Raw genomic sequence first — 22,007 nt, 5'->3', positions numbered from 1 at the left:
TCTCTCTTCTCTCCTGCTTTTTTTTCCTGGATAGGTTTATGGTTTATGGGGGTTTAACGTCCCAAAGCGACTCAGGCTATGAGAGACGCCGTAGTGAAGGGCTCCGGGAATTTTGACCACCTGGGGTTCTTTGACGTGCACTGACATCTCACAGTACACGGGCCTCTAGAATTTCACCTCCATGGAAATTCTACCGCCACGCCCGGGATCGAACCCGCGTCTTTAGGGCCAGCAGTCGAGCTTCGTAACCACTCAGCCACCATGGCGGCTTTTCCTGGTTAAGTAACATTTCACCTATTAATGAAAGCACAACCACTTGCTTGGCACCAGTTTGCCCTCCTCTCTTGGCCCTCCTCACTGAGCGCTGGCCTATTCCCCGTCGTGGGTATGTACTATGTCACTAAGGCAACAACAACAACAACAACAACAACAACAACAGCAACGTACACGCAAGAGACGACTTTGCTGGCTCTGAACATCCGGATTAGAGCTTTCGCTCAAACATTACGGCCCATCTTAACGCAAATACAGTCGAACCTCGTTATAACGAAACTGTTATAGCGAAATAATGGATACAACGTAGGAATGAAGATTCCCCTTGGAAGCTCGGTCAACACGGGCTACAACGAAGCTACCACAATAACGAGGTAATCGCCGCGTCCTTTCAACTTCCTCATAACGAGACTCAACGAGGTTAATCATGTAAAACCAATGCCTTTTATCATTCGCTTCTTCCTCGTACATCGGCAGAGCGGAATCACCTTCCTTCCGACGTCGGATTAATGACAGATCACGACTTAATTCGTTACCCACTCTAAAGATAACTTGAAGCTGATCCCTCACATTTTCCCCTTGTAATAACCGGTTGTCTCGTTTCCAGTTCATTGTGTTTTATGTGTATCCTTGCTCCGCTTGTGGCTGTTCCAGTTACTGTCCAACTCAATATTTTCGCCGTTTATTCTCGTATTCAGCTTGTTCTTCTTATACATTTATGTTCTTTTTGCGCTTGTATTTAGAGCTCTATAATGGCCTTTGTGTTCGCTTATTTCTTAATGAGTTTTGTTTATTCTCGCTATATATTATATACACTCCCCTCTGTAATGTTTCTGCGCTTGACGGTAATGACATGAAATTAAACCAACTTATCGATAGTGAACATGGTTCAAGATATAAGAAAAAAATGCGTAGCTCTGCTATAACAATTGGGTACAGAGTTACATGATGTGGTTTAGAGATTCGTGTACACTGATGAAATATTTACGGACCTTTCCACAGCATTCGTTAGTGCTCTTCAGAAGCGTATAATCAAAAAATTTCGCAACCATCGCCTTGATCGTATACCACAAGGTGGATCCTATAATTTTTAAAAAAGAGGCAACATTTAGTCTAAATTAATTTTTTCTCCAGCAAGATAGCCGTACAATCAAGCGTGCCATATAGGTCCGTTCTCGGTACCCCTTTTACTGTTTTGATGTACTATCGCGATCAAAAGTTTACGAGACGTGAGCGTGCGGAAAAAAAAATTATTTCGATGCAGTCACGTAATTCAGTCGCCTGAAATATGTCAAGGTATGAGGGGACTTGGGTGCTCTATTCGCTGGCAACATTACCGTGCGACTGGGTCTCGAGGTAGAGCTAGAATAAGTTTAGTTCCGAGAGCACGTGTCCCGTAATAATTTGATCGCGATAGTACATAATGACATAGCAGTTAACGTTCAGTCAACAATTCATTTTTGCGTGCGAATGTGTTGTTTCCCGACCGATGGCTAGCTGTAACGATTCTGTTGCTCTGCAGACAGATTTCCACATATTAACCTCAAGTTTCTGGCGAGGAGATAGAAGTAAAGGTTAGTAAGGTAAAACATGACATTTTATGCGCAGTTCAAATTTTTATATAACTCGCATACCATAATCAACTTTCCTATTCATCGCATTTGTGTAAAGCCTGTTCCCCTTCGTCTCGAGGTGGCCTACCATCATCATCATCATCATAATCATCATCATCATCATACCTCGTGAGAGCGACAGCTGGGCGAGGAGGAAAGCTCCTTATGGGGTAAGTTAGATCGACAGATAATTATTAGCCGCCCCTTTGTATTGGGGTGCTAAGAATGAAGTGTCACCTAGCCGTTAATTTCAAGCGTGCTCAATATCTTCGGATTAGCTGCCGATTTTCTTCCCACTACTTAACTACTCTTTTGATCTTCTCCATAAATCCTTTAGGGGTCCCTAAAAAAGTTTCTACTTTTTGTAAATTGAGCATCTCCTGGCGAAGCTACCCCAGCCGAACGGCATCGGTTATAACCTCGCAAGATTAACTGTTGAATCTAATTGGGAAAGTCTATATGGGCATGATGACCTGCAGCGCAAAGCAAGCACGACGTCTTAACGAGTTTATCGGTCGCCGTCAGAAACGCTACGAACTGCATTTAAAGGTCGATAAAAATGCCGAGCCGGATAGTGTTCGGTGCACAGCGCTATTATAAAACGGCGAATTAAATCTGCGTTCGTGTCCAGCAAAGCTGGGCGACTGATAAAAACAAAACACAAATGCACTTAGTCTAGCGTGCTAGCCCCTGCTTTTGCATTACTGTGCAGTACTGTCTACTGTGGCTGAGTAAACACACAGAAATTAGGCAAAAGTTTCGTACGTCGGCTGAACGCTGACTGAACCCTCTCCGAGAAGTAGCCAAATGTGCGCATAGAGAAAACGAACCCGCTGCCGGCATCACTCGTTGCGTAGCCATGCATCTAGAGAGTAGCATAATGGAACTGTAGCGCAGACGCAACCGCCCCTTCTATTTTCATGAAATTCAAAACAAGACAAATTCACATTCTTAAAGAAGCAAATGCGACCACATGTGGAAGTTGGCCAACCCCCCGATATTCCAAAGGACCTCAAAATTTTGCAAGTAGGCCGCCCCAGAAAATAGATTAAAGTTGATTGTTGGGGGTTGGTGGGCGCATTAAGAAGGAACAGAGGGTCAGGTTAGTATAATCCCATATAATAATCCAATAGAAGGTGGTCGAGCATTCTAGTCCCGAGGTTTTTAAATTTGGCGGTGTTGATGACGTCACGACCCTCTCGATCAATCAGGAGATCTTTTAAGGGGAAACCGAGTGGTTTTAATATGGAGACAACATTAATGGGGGCCATCGCATTAATAATCGACGGGCGATCATACCATGTGAAACGACAAATGTGCATTAGCAGTACTGGTTTTGCAATTAGCTTTTTTTCATTATTCCTTTTAAAATGATCGCTTCACGCTTCATCTTTGAACTTGATTGAAATGTTACTATTTTGTTCCGCTGCTTCGTGGGCTTCCGGAGAGAGGAGGCCTCTGGAGGATGGCGGTAGGTGCAGGGTGGGCGGAGCTTCTGGAGCATGAAGGTGGGAGTTTGCGCTCTGGGTGGAGCTCGTAGGTAATAGATGCCTTTTCACCAGTGGGTGCCCGGAAGTGCACCGCCGGAGGTGCTTCCTCCGGCGGATGCTTACGGAGGAAAGCGTTGATAGTCGTAGTTGGATCAAAGATCATCGTATATAAAAAGTAATTGGTATCTTCCTTTTCTTAAGGTAAACTTTTCGTGCGTCTTCGCCGACGGCTGTCCTGTGGGAACGTTCTCCGGTTTGAAATTATAGGCGCGATCTATATGAAAGAGAAGTCATTGGTCACACCAAAAAATTAATTTTTTTTTGCATGTGCAGTTATTAAAGTGTATGCATGTCTAAAGGAAAACCATTTAAGTGCAGAACAATGAAGAACCCCCTTGTCCCTCACAGGGTGGTGTATAACTCAACGGCATGAAGAGAGATTGCTCCCTTCTGCTGTGACCTGTTTGAATAAAGTGAAGATTGCGTCTGCCGCTCACCCGAGGACCTTTCTCGTAGTAGTTCTGGATGTGGAGCAGAAAGTGCCACCAGTGGTAGGCCACCTCTTCGTGGAATCTGAGGAAGAACGTCTTCGTTTCTGGCCCGTTGATGAACAGCGGAACGATGTAGAAGCACATGATGATGAAGAACAGGGGAACACACGTTCTGCGACAGTGGAATGCAGGAGGTTAGAGAAAATACAAAGCTCCAGTCTGAGTTCCCAACACACAGTGTTGGGTTTTAGATAAGTTTCTTTTTTGGTTTTAAGGTAATATTTTAATGCTTTTACCTAGTACTTAAACGGGTGGTTTGTGACAGACCGGTAAAATCTTCGCAATGAGCGCGATGACGCAGCACGAGTAATATTTTTCTTGATGGTGGATGTATATTCTTAACAACCATTTGCACAAAATATATTGTTATAGAAAAGAGCTTTGCCTAGAAATAAATCCGTTCGAGGAAGGAAGATAATCGTCGCTGAACATGTAGTAGACATTTGTTGCCAAGATTTTTAATAAGTGGCCATAGCACACAGGGAACCGCGGCTCGTACACGCGGTGCTTGAAGCATTGAACGTATTCTATATACATGATATATTATTTTATCATTTAGAGCCTACTACTCAGTAATCTTGTGTACATAGCAGAATATCTAGTTTACTTTTATTTATCAAACAGGTGAGAGTGCAACCTTTAGAACTTAGACATGTGAGGCGCAGACAAAGTGGATATGCATAGACTAAAGATCAGATAATGTTTGGGCTCTTAATCGTGTATGTGCAGCTTCTTTTCCTTGGAACCCCGCCGCTTAAAGGCGTCCACCCCAAAGTCGTCAAGCGCAAGATGTCCACACTGATTCACAAAGTTAATTCTTGGTTCTGAATTCCAGTGTGTTAGGCCTAACCGGAAAAGCCTTTACACGAGATCCATCACCCTCCCCTAGCACTATCCGGCCTGTCTCTAGCCTCTGCTACTGTGTGCGTTTCCACTCAGTTTGTAATCAACTTAAAACTGCCGATCGAACTGAGTGTTAGGTATTCTTACCTAATCAACCTTCGAACCACGCCGATCACGAAGAGGATGGGGCTGTTTTTACTCTGCTTCATTAGGATGAAGCAAAGCAAGAATCCGCTGCAAAATGACAAGAGGACCAGGGTGAATTGATGACGCTGTCGCTGAATGAGCATTCTTTGCTAAAAATATACAGCCCGCCTGGCTTGCTCTTTTTCCGTGGAATGTGACACGTTTTGCGTCGCCATCTTTCCAAACGTCTGGAAAATGAGATGAGCTCTATTTATTCCCCAGCCCTCGAAAACTCACTACTACCAGTGGTGCAACCAAAACCCTTTTGCGCGGTTTTGTAGCGGGCGCTATGGGCTATATATATTTTCGACAAAACGTTACATGTCGACACTTGAAAATAGGAGGTAGAGAGAGACGCGTCCACACCAGTATGCGTACATCGTGGGTTCGTTTCCCTAGTTGTGAGCTCTAGCTGCCTTTAATTCTTATTGACGAGTACACAGTTCTCACACCACTGAGAAAGTTTTTTTCTGTGTGTTAATCAAAACGCAATTTTGAAGAATCAAAACGCATTTCTGAAGTCTCGGCATTTGCATGATTGTGCGCAAAATATTTAAGAGTCGTAGGTATGCTTAAATATTGTCGCCTGGACTTGGAAGAGAACGAAAAAGATGATGCCTTGAGTCGGATTGCAGTCGGGGAAAGAAGCAGACGTCACATTAGAAGTAAACTATGCGACGGGTCTTGCGCACCTATATCTACAGATCCAACAAAACCTTCGGCTGTGGGCTGTGTGTCTAGGCCTTCACAAATATGCACTAAGGCTTAATGGAGCATATTATTGTTAAATACCTACTCGGCAAAATAATTATTTCAGCAAAAATTGCGAATAATTTTACGTTCAGCAGGGACGTAAATGTTATTGATATGCTTGACACAGGTGACAACAAAGCAACCAACTAGTAAGGGTGCTCAGAGTTCTATTGCCACACGGTTCTTGGAAACGTAATTTTTTGGCATAAGAACGAATACACTGTGAGCTCTATGAGACAGTGTTTACCCGCGTTGAAGCAGTACAGTTAGGAGGGAGCCTTGTTTCAAAATACACCTAGACACTGAACTATTCTGCATATCATCACAGCTGCATGTGGGGAATCTTCTGGGCTCTTGTGTGCGAGATGGCAAAGTCGTGGTAGGTGAAAGCACTGTGCCACCAACTCTCGTTTATTTTAATACTCAAACGTCGCTTTGGTGGAGCGAACGGGCGGGATAGTACCGAAAGTATAATCCCACCTTTTAGCTACCAAAATCTTCAGCTCATTAAACTGGAACTTTTGCTGAAGAGCTGATGCGGTTTCTTACCTTTAGAAAGCGCAAGCTATATGCGTCTCTCAGATGCACACAGTTGGTAAAATTGCTCTCAGAGTGACTCTAAGAAATCAATGACTTCACCTTTAAGCTGTTTCGACGACTGGTTTTTTGGAAAAAAAGTTCTACATAACTGTATCATGACTACGCAGAAAACCACAGATGTGGTACGTAGTGCTATTTCAGTCTTTTCGACGTATAAGAAAACTTGCATTAAAATTTAAAATAGCTTCACTACACTTCACTGCTGGAAAAGTCGCAACAGAACGAAAAGTTATTCGTTTTTTGTGCCTTAATGGGCCTTGTTGAACTGTACATCCACACTTGCAAAATCACAAGGGAACACCGAGGAAGCTATTAGCGAAAAATAAAAACCCACCAAATGGTTTTTTTTATAGTTCGGCAGTATTCAGCATGCAGAAATATGTAGCGTAGATGCAGTCCGGTTTGCCGGCACTTTAAGCAAGTGAGACCACGTCTTACAAAAGGTCAAAAGTGCTGTGAAAGCCGGTTGTCCATTTTAGTCATCGCTGTTTTTTCGAATGTGTAAGTGGATAGTGTTCGCCTCCTTTTGTGGCTGTGGATACAATTTTCATTGTGTTCTCTAATAGTGAATATCATCAAATTTGGCTTTACAAATGCATAATAAAGCAAGGAAACTATAATTATAATATATTTTCTCCACCACGCATTTTAGCTGTGCCGTGGTTATGGTCTTATTATTATTCCTCAAACGCAAAGCAACTCACCGACGTTTAATATTGTTCAGGATTACTCGGCTTCCATTTACATTTTTAGCTATGCTACTTGCCTGATAAAGAAAAACGTGTCAACGCTGTTGAACGCCGCTGTTATGACCAAGGACGACCAATGGGTGGAGTCGATGAGGAAATTCAGCAATCGGGCTGTGAGAACAAAAGCACGTTTGTATCATTTTCTTTTCTGCTCGAAGTGTAACCATGCGCGTATGCACGTAACGTGGATAGGAGGCGTAAAATGTATTCACACACTGAAAGCATTTTGTCATCCACCAAATCTAATTGCTCCGGACAAGCAAGCATGTTCTTAAATAAGTCACACAGATTGCTGCAAAGCTAGGGGGTTAGCTCTCCTGCGCACCACTTGGAGAGAGCCAAGATGTACATTTTAGGGTAGCTGAAGAAACATGGATACTGCCAAGAAAGAAAAGCTCCTGGGTGAGAGAAACAATTCACTTGCCAGAATATAATCAATGCCTCCTTCTGGTGGCAGCCTCTAGAAAGTGGTCGCAGGGAATTCCCGCATTTTTCAAGAGTAACAAACATTTTTACGACCGGATAGGACACCCTTTCTCACTTACCACACCACAGCACACCCTCCCCTTTACCTCACTGCAGTTTGACTTTTATTCCTTGGACGCAGGGGGCCTATGATTCTTGTTAAGGATGACGGCAGTTACCGAGATGAAAACGAGTGCTTTGTCGAAACACAGGCCACCTGACTAAGGCTTCAATGGTAGTTTCTTGAGTTGAAGTCTCTGCTTCGAGAAACATCTTCACTCTTATGTATCGTGAGCTACAGTCCGAGTGATTTTGGCAGTGACGACTCAGAGTCCATGTCTGTTTTACAAAGTGATGAGTTGAGGAGCTGAGCAGCAATGATTACGGAGAGGGCAGTGGGAAATCCAACGACAGTCTAAATTTGTAATTAGCAATAGAAGAACAAAACATATGGAATAAACGAGAACTTATGGTCCGGAAAACGTCGCGCTGCCGAGTAACAGGAATGTACTGCGGCACTGGTACGTTCAGATCGATTCTCTTTGCTACAAACGCAGTTTGTGTCACTGTCTCACCAAGAAGGTGGATTTGCAGAACATTCATGAAGAATAAAGGCGTTCGAGTTCGTTTTCCATAAAAATCGCACTATTTGCAAAAATGAATCGATTCCTGGCTGTCGCGAATACGCGACACACCGTTTTCTGAAACTTCAGCAGCGCTGAAATATTTTTTGGTCATGGCTTCTGAGTGTCGGGCATTAATAGCACAATGAAGAAGTTGTTATTTTTTTCATTCACTCGTTCGCAGTTTGTTCATTACAGAGCTGAAATTACACTTTAGGGAGAATACCCTGAATCCTGGTTGTCGCTTTCGCAACGCGCCTGCTGCAGTTATATATTTGTTACTTAGAACTGTCAGCGGAGAAAAACTAGAAACAAGGCAGAAGCACACAGACGTGGACACAGACACAGACGTAGCAGCTTTGTTCACGTCTGCGTGTTTGTTCCTTGTCTCTGGTTCTTCTCCGCTGCCAGTTTTAAGTGATGATGCACCAACTAGCTCATCAATTTACCTTATATAATTTGTTCCAGTGCAGCTTACGGAGTGCGATACTTTCTAATAGCTTAGCTTCCTACGCAACGCTTGGCTTGAGCCACGCCATTTCAGCTCGAGTATAAGTGCAGCACTGGGGACAGAGAACGGGCATGTGAACAAAAGAAAAAAGTGAGAACGTACTTACACACGCTTTCTGACACTGTCATGAAGCAGTGTCCGAGGACGACGTGGCCTAGACTGAATATACGCAGGCCGTGGACGAACTGCAGAGCGTAGCGGTCGGCATCGGCTCGGCTGGCAACCCTGAGCAGGTGGTGTGTGTTTGACGCCACCGAGAACCCCTTCACAAACTGTACCAACGTACCTGGAGAATAGGAATGCAATCATCTTCAGAAAAAAAGTCTCCATTTCCTTTTGTTATGTAACCTTTTCTCGTAGTTGGGGCATTTGTCCTATGGCGGTTCTTTCATGTTGCGTTCGACATGCTTAGCAGAACACCTTTATCAACTGAGAGGATGTTGCGCTGCTATGCTGCATTTTTGGATCCCACTGTTTTGATGATTCGATTTAGGAGACGGCAAAGTTTTAGACAGCTGGTATCACGCATGCAAAAAGCTACACTTTCATCGCATTTAATCAGTCTTTCGAAGTAAAAACGAAGCCAAAAGTTCATGCACTTACTTCGTTCTGGTCTACCTTTTGGTTGTACAGGCATGAAGAGGTCGATCCCGGTGGCAGCTGCGATGGCAACAGCTAGGATTCCTAAAAATATCCTGCACATTGAACCACGCAATTTCAGTGAGAAAGTTCCAGTGTTCCCTCGGGAAGAACAACTTCTCTTCTTCCAGATTTACGGGCATTTCTTCTACAAATCGTATTCTAATTTAAGTGATCGCTTAGAATGAAAGGTCTGCGTAAGACCTTTAATGCAGTTATGCACTCTAAAATGAAAGGACATAGCTGTTTGAGGTTGGTAATTTTTGTGAAACTGTTCGAAATCATGGTTTCGTGATGCATTTATGAATGCTTAGTAGAGATGAGCTGCTTCGACTTGATACTGAAGGAGTGGGGTCAATCGCTTGATGCCTTTCTCTTGAGGAAAAGCTGCCCAAGCGCGAGCCTTGCATTGCACTCGCACAAGAGAAGGAAAAAAGGGCTTGAAGTCCTAAATGCACAAAAAATGCGCTTGATGCATGTTACCCGAGTAGTTTAATTGGACGTGAACATCTCCACCGCCTGTATGTATCCGAATAGTTTCATTTTGCTTTAGCCATAAACGGTCTGAGAATGTACTGAATAATCTAAGCAATTTGTAATTAAGGCGCTTTCGGGAGCGCTTGAAAATAAATGCCATTATGGACCTAACAGCGGGATTTCCGACCCTAAATATTTGCTGTGAAAATGATTATTTCAGAATGGCATCCGGATTTTTTTTTAGCATCTGACAAAACGTTGCTCTGACATCTTGCTCACAACTTACGAAATGAAGAAATGGTAGGTGTAGGCTCTAGTTTTAGTGTAGGCTCGGGAATTGAATATAGGGTAATGGCCTACGGGTATGTAAGACAGCATTTCGGCACCGCATGTCTTTAGCATCACAAATATTGCGTGCCAAACATTTTCAAACTTGATGTTTGATTCAAGTTCTGAAAAACTCCGATCCAGGTACAAATCCTCCGAATGTCAAGTCTGCCTTAACAGCAAATTGTTTCACAGAAGTGCAGAAATAAAGACAGGAATAAAGCCATCTTACACAATTCCTTTCTGCGTTGTAGTCCACGGTACAGGCTCCGCCGTGACGCAGTCCGAGACTTGAACGTCTATTATTGAAGGTGTCACTGCAGCAGGAAATAAGTAGGCATTTAGTGACAAAATTCGTTAGGTTGGTTGCATAAATTGAAGTCACATTTCCACTGCTTAACATGACAGTGTCAAATCTTCGGCCATTCGTGATATCCGCTTTCTGGTATAGCCTCTGCTGCTTTCGTGCATCCTGTTCTCCTAGCAATATTTCATTGAGTCCAATGCATTCTGAAGGCGTTCGTGATGCATGCAAGTAATGTGTGGGGCGTCCAGCTTAAATGAATAACACTTCTAAAGAAGGCGGTGCGTCCAATGGAACTGGACAAGTAAGTTACGCCGAGTGTAAATTATTTTGTTATTTTTGATAGTTAAGGAGACCCGGAAATGATTTTGATTGGCATATTCTAGTGCAACCGATCTGTATAGGTTGTCTTTGTGGGTATTAGAATCACATTTGAAAGCCCTACGTAGACCCTATAATTAAAAAATAATTTTTACAAATCGCTGCAAGCAGTAGCTCACAACCTATTAAGACGACACACGTCACCACGCGTCCCCTCCCCCAATGACGTCAGTGGAAAGATGAGCCAACCTGGAGCCAACAGACGGGACGCGCGGTTAAGTATGTCGCTCTAATCGGCGGCGAGCTAGAGCCAGCAGCAATTTTTTAAAATTATTTCTAATTCATACGGCCCACGCAGTGCTTCCAAATTTGACTCGCGATACCCACAACGACCACCTCTACAGATATATTGCGCTGAAATGTGCTCATCGAAATCATTTCAGGGTCCGTTTAATGGCTTAGACTAATTGGGTAAATTAGGAAATTTTGCCTTCTAAAACAGGGAATCTCTTAGACTGTTATTGCCCTTGAAAAACCGCCGGGCAGACTGTTCGTAAGAAGGTGCCCCTTAGGCATACCTCTTTTCTACGGCTCTCAAAGAAAGCCTGCAAACTATAAGATTACTGTGTGAGACCGTCGCAATTTCGGTGCCACCACTCGAGCTGTCGCAGTACTAAATCATCTTCTATCAAGCGCTGAGAGTGATGGGGCTTGGCCCTAGACATCGACACTAGATACGCGCCAGCATCTGCTGACGTCTATCATCTGTTGTTAGAGCATCCCTGTTGTTAGAATGCGACCAGGATAAAAAATCAGCCGGGTGCGTCGTTAGGGCACGTGTTTCGTAACGATGAAAAGATAAGTTGCCCCGAAAAAATACTAACAAGTTCACAACATCGCCTGGCACACAAATCCTAGCTATTACCAAAAGAAATCAAGATTTTACGCAAGTACAAAATTAAAACAGCATGAGATCTTATCGAAGCGCATTTTTTTTTCAAGAGACGTGCTGCAGACTGGATCAGTGACACTTCGATCAGACTTTATAATAGTGGCGTGCATTTCCTCGAAAGCAGGGTGTCGCGACTCTCTCATTTTATATATGCGTTTCCGTTGCCCTTCTGAGCATGTACTTGCAAAGCTATGCAAACTTGGTCCTGTTGTCGTCTTTCTTGTGTGTAGTCTTGACGCTGAAATCGTTTTATAATGTGTGACAACTTATTGACCAACCCTGCAGTTAACGCTCACAAATTTGCTTGCTCATCGAATAAAAGTGAGTTTTAAGTCCCCGCTCGTCACGTCTTGTCCTCACTTGTGAACGTCTCTTTTTTGCGCAACCTATCTTCCTTTCATCTAAGCTTGTTTCGCATTTTCCACATCGTTCACATTTTTCAAAATCATTTTTGAAGACAACGATCACTGCACTCAAAAATAATTTTGATTACTTAAATTTTTCGTTCCGGATACAGGTATAGCTCATGTCCCTCTGAAAATTCTCATTCTTGATTACCAGTGTCTAAAAATAACATTCTGACATCTCTGGTCACTTTTTGCACGCCGGAAGTAGCCTCCGCCGGCCCTATATCCGGGAGCAGAGCTTTCTGACCCGCCGCAGCTGCGCGGCTTATTGGCCGCGGCCCTGGTAGCTACATGGGCGTCTGAATCTAACCAATAGCCACCTGAGCGACGCAGGAGGGCGCGAGCACGAAAAAGTCGCCGGAAAGGGCTCGCCAACTTTCGCGCGCTATTGTGAGTCCTTCGTTGCGTGTATTAGTGTATTATTTTGCTGAAGTTTTTTTGACAACTCAATGCAATGATTGAACTCTCCTTGGAAAGTGCTCCAGAGCCTCTTTAAGGACACTACCGTCCTATGTTTTGCCAGTTTCGAGTTAGGCTCATGGTGCAATCAACTGAGCACGATCAACGCTTCTTCCTTATGTACTTCGGTTATATATTAGAACTTCAAGTGCCTGGCGGACCTGCTTTGCTTACGCCTTCGGCATTTCGGTATCCAGAGAGTTCTCTTGGATAAAAAATGGCATTATGCAAAAGCGACAGCGAGGGAACTGTAGCGAAGGTGGAAATGCCAAACCTCAGTCTCCACCAGCAGAGGTAGTGCCGCCAGGCTGCGTGTTTACGCATTTAGATGCGTGCTCTTGCTGCATCCGAACTAATATGAACTGTATTTGTGGTGCAGTTCATTATGAAGGGGAACTACTAGGCCGCGCTCAGCAACCAAGTACTCCGTGTCGTCGTTTACGCCGAACAAGTTTTATGCAGCGATAACTTGTCGGAGAGAAAACCGCCGCACTTAAAGGGGCTCTGAAACGACTTCCCAGGAGAGTACATTAACTCACTTAATCACTGCACTGTGTTGCCATGAAAACGGAGCCAAATAATACTCTTCTACACGCAGCAGACGACCCACAATCGCGCGTCAAAGTTAGCGAGCCCTTACCGCCGACTATATTATGCTCGCACCCTCTCTCTGCGTAGACAAGGTGAGAGGTGGTCATTGGTTAGATTGTTTCAGACGTCGGGCAGCTACCGTGGCCGCGGCCAATAAGCCGCTAATCTCCGGCGGGTCTGGAAGCTCCGCTCCCAGATGGGCGTCGGCGAAGGAGCACCTACCTGGCAGTGTGCAAAAAGTGACGAGAGGAGAGGGAAAGGCGCGAAGACGCTGAAATTCAAATTTTAGCTACAGATAACTCAGCTTCTACAAAGCGCGTTTAAAAAATCCTCGCTGGACACTATTCGTGAAGCGGCGTGCTTCAATATCCCAGGCATGCCGCAATTTTATCAGAGCCCCCTTCACAGCCCCTTTAAGTCGTCCACCTGAATAACGCACCTGCCCCACCTCTAAGTGCTTCAGAACATTCTCCTGTTTTTCGTTTCTACGCATAAGGCTTACAGCCACACAAATTAAATATTTTTGAACTTCTACGAGCGGAGTAAGGATTGGTAATGTTGGAATAGTGTGTTTCGTTTCAAATACAGTGAGCAATACTGTGCCTACCGTATCCTACGTTGACAAACGCGAACGCGGCATACCTGAATCCACCATGTTTTGCAGGTCTTGTTGGCTGCAGTCATCTAGAAAGCAGATTCCAAGCCGGAGAATTGGGATTTCCATGTACGTAAAGTGCTTTTTGAAGTAACGCATCTAGAAAATAAAATGCAGCGGACGAAGAATTATGCAAGAGGTGAAAAAGCTCCAGCGGCACGAAGTACTCATATTGTTCGCTTTAAATCTCCTTAGATGCCTTCTTCGTTAGAAGTGACATTATGAAACGATAAAATTCGTCACTATAGGGAGAAGCCATCTTTATTGTTATGATTGTACGGGCATGAAGGGCGAATTGGAACATTGTTTTAGTGTACTTGAAAGCGCCTCACGCTTAAATGTCTTGACATCTAAAATCTGATGGAAAATTTCATCTTTGCGCACCAGGGCACAGCAGCACGGTTCACCAAATTATGCACCTTGAGAATTCTGATTGAGCAATTATTTCAACTATGCAAATAAAGTTAATCTATTGCATCAACCAAATCAAGTAAAAATTCTAACATCGTGTGCCCTATATGTTCTGCGAGGTCCTGAGACATTTATGCCTTTTTTTTTATTGTGGTTATTCAGTTAAAATGCGCGGGAGAAGCTCGGAATGTAATAAGGCGCTTTTTGATGTAAGACTGGCTCACCATGAACTGATCAGGATAATGAAAAGTGACCGGCGGTTTAGCATTGCTAGGCACGAAATATCAGTTTTTTTTTTCATGTGGACACCACAGCCACGTACCTGAGAGCGCGATTGATATCTCCACTGACCCAGGGAGCTAGTTACGCGCGTCTTCGACCTGTTCATCGCCAATGTCAACTTGCCCAATTTACACAAGTGGTCTATGCTCCAGTGTCACGTTTCTGCAACAATGTTATCAACGACAATGCGTATTGCTCTAATGATGTGTTTCTGCCGCAACGTTGTCCACTCCAACGCATGAAGCGCACATCTCTCCGTCACTACCGCCGAATAGCTCAAAACGTGAGTACTAGTTTAATAGCAGTATTACTCGATGAAGAACATGATGTGCAATGCAGAACGTGGGAGTCTGTTGAAGTTTAACCCGAGGCGTGTTCGGCTGCGAAGTTCTCTCGCGTAGTGGCCAGCGAGACTGATCTGTCCGCACCGCCGTGGGCTCCAATCCCAGATGCGGATATTGATTTCATTGATTTTTATTTCTTTATTTCGCTTGGTGCAGACCACAAACATCCCAGAATCTTGCTAGAGGTTTACTCATCAGAATGGTGCTTTGCGCACTAATACTAAATATAGCACAGCCTCCTTTTGCCAAACAGTGCCCAGACACACGGGGTTTTGGTCTACACAAGGTGGGGTCAAGTACCCATTTGCTAAGCACTTAATTTCAGAGAATGCAAGCACCAGGCCAGCGATAAGCTTGCACTATTGTAAACTAGGGGGGATCTCGCGGCACTAGGTATCACAGTCCGCACCTACCGCGTATGGGGCGGCCGCTCAAAGCGCTATAGTCTACCGCTGCTGTTGTACAATGAACTTAGGTTAAGGGTGGCTATCGTGGAACAAGGAGGATTTGACGGGAGCGGAGGATTGCGCCACCGGTAGGTGATTACCGCCAGAGTTGTCTGGAGGGTGGTTACCATGGAACGAGCACGGTATCATCACCATCACAGAGTACGCCCACTGCAGGGCAGAAGCCTCTACCATACCTCTCCATTTAACCATGTGCTTTGCCAGCTGCGGCCGCCGTATCGCCGCAAACTTCTTAATCTCATCCACCCACCTAAATTTCTGCCGCCCCCTGCTTCTCACAGGATCCACTCCGTTACCCTTAAAGAACGGCGATTATCTTGCCTTCGCATTACATGCCCTGCCCAAGCCCATTTCTTCGTGAGTTTGTTCCCTCACCCACTCTGCCCGCTTCCGGCCTCTTAACTTGACACCTATTATTTTCTTTCCATGGCTTGCTGCGTTGTCCTTAACTGAGTTCTGAATCCATTTGGTTATCCTCCGCGTTTCAGCCCTGTAGGTAAGTGCCGGTAAGATACAGCTGTTATATCTTTTTCTCCTGAGAGATACTGGTAAACTGCCATTCATGATCTCAAATAACCTGCCAAATGGGCTCCACCACATTCTTATTCTTCTAGTTATTTCGCTCTCGTGATCAGTATTTGCGGTCACTACTTGCCCTAAGTAGACGTATTCCCTTACCACTTCCAGCACATGGCTGCCAATCTAAACTGCTCTTCCCTAGCAAGACTTTTGAAAATTACTTTGGTTTTGTGCATATCAATTTTTAGGCTCACCGTTGTGCTCTGCCCAAATCATTGATCATGCTTTGCACTTCATCTCCTCAGTAACTTAGCAAGGCCATGTCATCCGCCAATCGCTGATTACGATGGTATTCTCTATTAACTCTTATCCCAAACTGTTCCCAATTCAGGCCTTTGCAAGCCTGTGTTGAACAGCATTCGCGTTATTGTGTCTCTTTGCCTGACAGCCTTCCTACTTAAATTTTATTGCTGAATTTATAGAGGACAATGGTAGCTGTCCACCCCTTATAAATATCTTTCAGTATGTTAACACAAAGCTCTTCTACACCCTGATTCCGCAATACCTGCATGATAACCGAGGTTTGCACTCAGTCAAATGCTTTCTAGTAATCAATGAAGGCTATATATTGGGGTTGGCTATATTCTACGCATTTATCGTCACCTGATTCACAGTATGAATACAGTCCATCGTTGAGTATCATTTACGAAGCCTGTCTGATCATTTGATTAATTGAACTTTAAGGTTGTCCTGACTCTGTTAGCGATTACCTTAATAAATATCTTATAGGCAGCGTACAGTAAAGTGTTCGGTCTGTAATTTCTCAAGTCATTGAAGCTCCTTTGTTATGAATTAAAGATCTGAGCGGTCGTCCAAGCTTCTGGTACGCTCGAGGTCATAAGGCATTCCGTATACAGGGTGGCTAGTTTTGCTAGCACTATCTCCTCTGCGTCCTTCCAGAGATCTCCTGTTGCCCGATCCTGACCACCTGCTTTCCCCCTTTCCATTGCTCTTAAGACTTTATTAGCTTCTTCTTTCTTTACCGGTGGGACATCCCTTTGCTGCGTGCATGTCCAATATTCTTGGCTGAAAGTTTTGAATTCTACAAAAATGTGTAAGGCGCTGTTATCAGAACATTGAAGGTAAGGGACCATTTTTCTGACGTTCATCAAAATTTTTCTTATAAAGTTTTTTCATACCTCGAATCGAGCAGTTAAGACTAGGATAGAAAAACAACGGGGAGCGCTTTGGACGATAGCAAAAATGTTAATAGCAAAAAATGCAAAGCGGTTGACGGGAGACCTGCAGATATATTGATTACTGCAGTGAAATCTCACAATACATGAAAAAATTGCATTAATGAACTTTTTCTCGTTACAAAATAGTCTTGTCCAGATTTCATGGGTATGGATACTGCATATCTCATTTAAGTCATGATTGCATTGGCTACTGTATAGACTTTTGTAGAGCCCTTGCACAAAGGTAAGTGTCTTATCCATGTTGATAATGACACTGCCTTCTTGGTCTCTTAACACAAAGATCTGTTTTTTGCCTATGCATAGTTTACTCTTCACCGCTCTTAGGCTGCCCCCGTTCTTTAGAGCATGTTCTATTCTATTCATAATAAACTGCCCTGCATCAGTGACTTTGCGCTTTTTGATTAACTTTCATAGCTATGCCAGTTTTAATCTTTCTGTGGGCTTTGAAGCTTTCATGCTTTGACGTTTCTTAACAAGTCATTTCGTCTTCTGAGATAGGTTGTCGGTGTCCTGTCTAACCATCCTACCGGCTGCCTCCATAATGATAGCTGCGACATTTTCTTCCGTAGCTTAACAGTAGGGTCGTCGACCTCAGTTAAAGCTGAACATCTGTTCTGCAGCGATATCCTGAATACCTCTACTGTTCCTCTTTTCTTTAAACCGTTATTGGGCTTCCACTCGGCCAGTTTCTTCCATTCCCTCTTCAAGTCAAGGCTAATTCGAGACCTTCCCATGCTGTGGTTGCTACAGCGCACCTTCTGCAGTGGGTATGGCGACAGCGTAAGGCGCCAGCGAACGGTGGCTGCCACGGAACAACCCGGAGGGCTGTTACCCTAGAGGAGGAGGAAGGTAGCCATGGCAGCAGGCAGGTATGGCAAAAGTGAAGGAATGCGCAACTGGAGGGTGGTTACCACGGGAACTGTCCGGAGAACGGAAGAATAGTATGGCGAGAGCGCAGGAGTAGCATGGTCCATAAGCGCCGATTGCTTCTAAACGCTTCGCCAGAGCAGAACGTCTGGCTCGAGAGGAGAGCTAGTCGAAAAACCTGTGTGTGTGTGGAAAACCAAAAAGCGGTCTATAACTATACAGGTACGAATCATCTAGTATTCTCTGCATCAGCATGCCATGAAACATTGAAACCTAACAGCTCTCGCCGAACCTCGGTTGCACAGCGTTAACCACCCTTCTTAGAAGACCTGCGCTGGCATAAAACGGACGAGGATAAGGAGGACACACAACTGCGCTGAACTAACAATTCCATGTTGGACGGCAGCCGATCTGCACCTTAGATATACAACGGAAAACGAAGGGTGTGATATGCACGCGCAAATATCGATCAAAGCTCAAACACGGCAAGAATAAAAAGATACACAATGATTGCATTACCGTCACCCACAAAAAAAGCAACAAACACTGTCCTCAAAATAGTTGTTAAACAATCGCCCAGCAAAATACTTTGCTTAATCGTCTTGTCAAACTTTGTAAAATCTCCTGCTTGCTTGGCATGGAGCCAAGTCGGAAACACTGAACAACTAAATCTGTCATTTCTCCATGCATTAAGCACCGTACTCTCTGTTTTCTTCATTTAGGAAAGCTTCCACAAGGGAGTACTCGTCCGCACATAAGCTTTCAGCCGTGTTTGTTTTTCCCGTCCGAACCTCGGTTTGGCTTGCGACATTCTGTTTCGGTCTTATGGCTACTGAAGGAGAAGTTAACCTCACTTGACCTGGACCTACTGACAGACATGTTTGGTGTTTAGTGACAGTTTGTCCAGACCAAGACATGTTAAGGAGCTCCTGCTGTGTATCAGGCATCGCAGTGACCTTGCTAGCTCCATTACAGCTAATAGTGACAAAAGGCTTTAAGTGAGGGAGCCATTCGGCAGTCTGGTCAAAGAGAAAAACCGGGGTGGAGTGCGTTAATATGTACCGGGTCTTTCTAGTACACTATATTAACGCAGGTTCTCTAGTTTTCGGGAAAGTTCCTAGCTGCGAGACCGGTGTCCATTTCATGGACTGTAATTTTTTCTCCACGCGGACTACAATTACGACATCTTCAACATCTGAACCCAGGATATGAAGGTATACAGGATGGATATATTATTATGTGCAGTTATCTCCAGCGCAAAGTTTGACAAACCGCAGACAGGAATACGACAGACAGCTCCCACGAGCACTTGCCCTCACGTCGTCATCACCTCGAACAAACAAAAAAAAAAGCTACGTTCTCGCCATCATGCGAGTGTATGCCACAACAACATATTCTACTGTGCTGCAAATATGAGTGTAAAGGTTTCTTTTCAGCAAATTGTCATAAGGTGCTGATCAATGCAAGCAGCACTGAGTTTCCCGAAATTCCACCTTGACTCTTGCTCCTTTCACTACCAGTAAATCTCTCACCAAAACCATGCCCGGCTCTGCCTCCCCTTTATGTTTTCTTGACCCTCATTCAAGACTGGCTGGAAAACTTCCGTGCGCCGTGTGGGGGAGTACACGTTGTTTCCCAACAACTTGGGAGAGAATACAGCTCGCGCCATGAGCGAACAAAAGAAGCACCGCTTCGTCACAGAACACGCTGAGGCGGGCAGAGCATTTGGAGAACTAAGAGCGGTCGTCCGTGGACGGGCGCCAGCCAAGGAAATGGTGTTCTAGCAAGGAGACTAAAAAAAGGGCATGACATGACCACCGCGGCGACTGAAGTCTTGAAGAACCGACGTGCGAAAACCACTGGCAGCGGATGTCACTGATTTAACATGCACTGATGTCAGTGCGCAATCCAGCACTGCCGGATCTCCATAAGGCATCAGCGAACACTGTACGAAGGGCATGACATGACCGCCGCAGTGACTGCAGTCTTGAAGAACAGACGCGTGAAAATGACTGGGAGCGAATGTCACTGATTTAACATGCACGGATGTCAGTGCATGTTAAAGAATCGCGAGGGCTCCAAGTTAATCCTAAGCCCTACAGTACAGTGTCTCTCGAAGCCTTTACAGGTGCAAGTTTTCTAGAGTGGTGTGTGGAAGCGTCTTCCCCGACAAGCGCTTGTTTCTGGGCCCTGACCTATTCCAAAACTTCCGTGGAAGGAACTATCTTTGATGGGGTTTAGAGTGTTCTTCGTGATTTGCGCTGGTATGAAATATACAAAACCTCCCCTCCGCAAGTGGTTTCATCCTCCAGCACAGCCGGATCTCCGTAAGACTTCAGCAAATGCTTCATTCTACAGCTCGAAACTATGACTCTATTCTATGGCTCGAAACTGGCCTCAGTCACCCAAGTCCGCGGCTTATCATCGTTGCCTCACAGCGTGCAGTCTCACCGTGGGATGCATGATGTCCAGGGCGGACTCCATAATTCCCTCAATGGCCGTAGCGTTCTTGATGTAGATTACCATGTTGCAGTACTGGCCACGTGACATGTCGTTGCCGTAGCTGTCCCGGACGACGGTCTCAATGCACTCGTCGAAGGCTCCCGGATCAGAGCGGGACCCTTGGAGCAGCCCCGTCGGGTACTTCCCCGTCGCGTCCAGTACTGCAAGCATAACAGGTGTGAAGGTATTAGACAGAAAAATGAAAGCAGCTACCGGCATATAAGATTTGGCATCTGCACGAGGGCCGACATTAGAAATATTTCTAACGTGGAGTTCAGAAAAGAAAAAGCGGTTCATTCGGTTCTCGTTTCAATCGTTCCGGCCGCATCTCAAAGTGGTCGCAAGGACAATCTTTTTGTTTCTGCTTGGTAGGATAGTATTACCAGCGCCGAGAACACTGAATTATCGCATGTAGACTGGCAACGTATTGAAGAGATTTTTTTTTAGGACAGAGGAAATCACAGACCAATGGTAGTGGCAAAATGCATTTCCAGCACTGTGCTTTTCCTAATGATGGACAAAGAAGGATTTTCAAGAAATACCCGCACACAGGATTTTCCATGTGATACAGACATAAACTATCGAGGCGTTGCCGGAAGTTCGCGTTCTTGATAGAAGGGCAAAACAACCTGTCGTACACCTGTTACCAATGCTTCGAAAATATTGGCTTTGTTCCTCACAGCTCCAGCGACGAACAAAAAACAATTCAGCCACAAATAGTGGCAGGATCTAAGCTAGTGCTGAAAATTATTTTTTTTGTTTTTCTGTGTTCTTTCTGTATCGCCGCCTACGTGCGACCTTAACCGTTTATTTACTATGCAACAGCTTGCAACTACAGTGCGCTCTAATTGTCATCGTGAGAAGCCACATCATCAACGGTGCTCTAAATTATGCTCGGTATTTAGAGTCTCGTATCTCAAATCTTTCAAGTCGTCTAGAAATTGGGCACATTAAGAGATGTGGCCATTCTGATCTTAGAGTACCATTCAGCGCCTTCGCCGCTTTCGTCGCCACAGAGTTGTATTCTGGTTGCCAAAAGTTCGCCTAATAATTATTTTGTTTCAGTGCCGCACTGGAACGCTCGCCTGTTGTCCATGGCGCCATTACAATGGCACACTATGCGCGATACAAGAAACCTCAACAGCTTTTGCAGGAATTGCGGTTTGGCGGCACCTGATAGAAGACGACAAAACGTGTAAGGAAAATTACTTGGAAACTAACCAATATTGAACGTTGCTCGCAAAACTACGAATGAAACTGCCACGGAGACGGCACCCGCAGAAAATGAAGAACAATTTTACAGCTCCTTGAATTTGTCTCAGCGCACGAAAAGGAAGGCACGGGCTGAAATGGACGAAAAAACCGCTAGATAGATAAATGTCAAACAATTATTTAACAGAAAAGATGTCTTCTCTGCTCAGCCGGAATCGGCCTACCAGGTAGTCCCATTTCTGAGATGACCTATATGGCCCATTCCACCAGGCGTTCCCAGCAATCCGGGTCTGGGGCATGCATGAGATTTATATTTTTTTTGAGGGGGGGGGGGGGGGGGTGGCTTTGCCCGACT

At 44.7% G+C, this 22,007-nt stretch overlaps 1 protein-coding gene across 2 annotated transcripts in view; it reads right to left on the bottom strand.

Moving 5' to 3' along the window:
* LOC144107806 (nose resistant to fluoxetine protein 6-like) overlaps positions 1–22,007 on the bottom strand; it is a 69,611-nt gene that overhangs the window by 17,927 nt on the left and 29,677 nt on the right. For both annotated transcript variants that reach the window (XM_077641000.1, XM_077640999.1), the window contains exons 2-9: positions 20,390–20,601; positions 13,777–13,888; positions 10,333–10,417; positions 9,261–9,352; positions 8,764–8,943; positions 7,076–7,169; positions 4,918–5,004; positions 3,874–4,039 (exon numbers count right to left, since the gene is read on the bottom strand). In XM_077641000.1, the coding sequence (XP_077497126.1) occupies positions 3,874–4,039; positions 4,918–5,004; positions 7,076–7,169; positions 8,764–8,943; positions 9,261–9,352; positions 10,333–10,417; positions 13,777–13,888; positions 20,390–20,601 (1,028 nt within the window). The remainder of the gene's footprint in view (positions 1–3,873; positions 4,040–4,917; positions 5,005–7,075; positions 7,170–8,763; positions 8,944–9,260; positions 9,353–10,332; positions 10,418–13,776; positions 13,889–20,389; positions 20,602–22,007) is intronic.

Source organism: Amblyomma americanum, chromosome 10, assembly GCF_052857255.1.
Source record: "Amblyomma americanum isolate KBUSLIRL-KWMA chromosome 10, ASM5285725v1, whole genome shotgun sequence".
Lineage (NCBI taxonomy): Eukaryota > Metazoa > Arthropoda > Arachnida > Ixodida > Ixodidae > Amblyomma > Amblyomma americanum.
The sequence above is the reverse complement of the archived record's forward strand: the minus strand, read 5'-3'. Positions and strand labels throughout refer to the sequence as shown.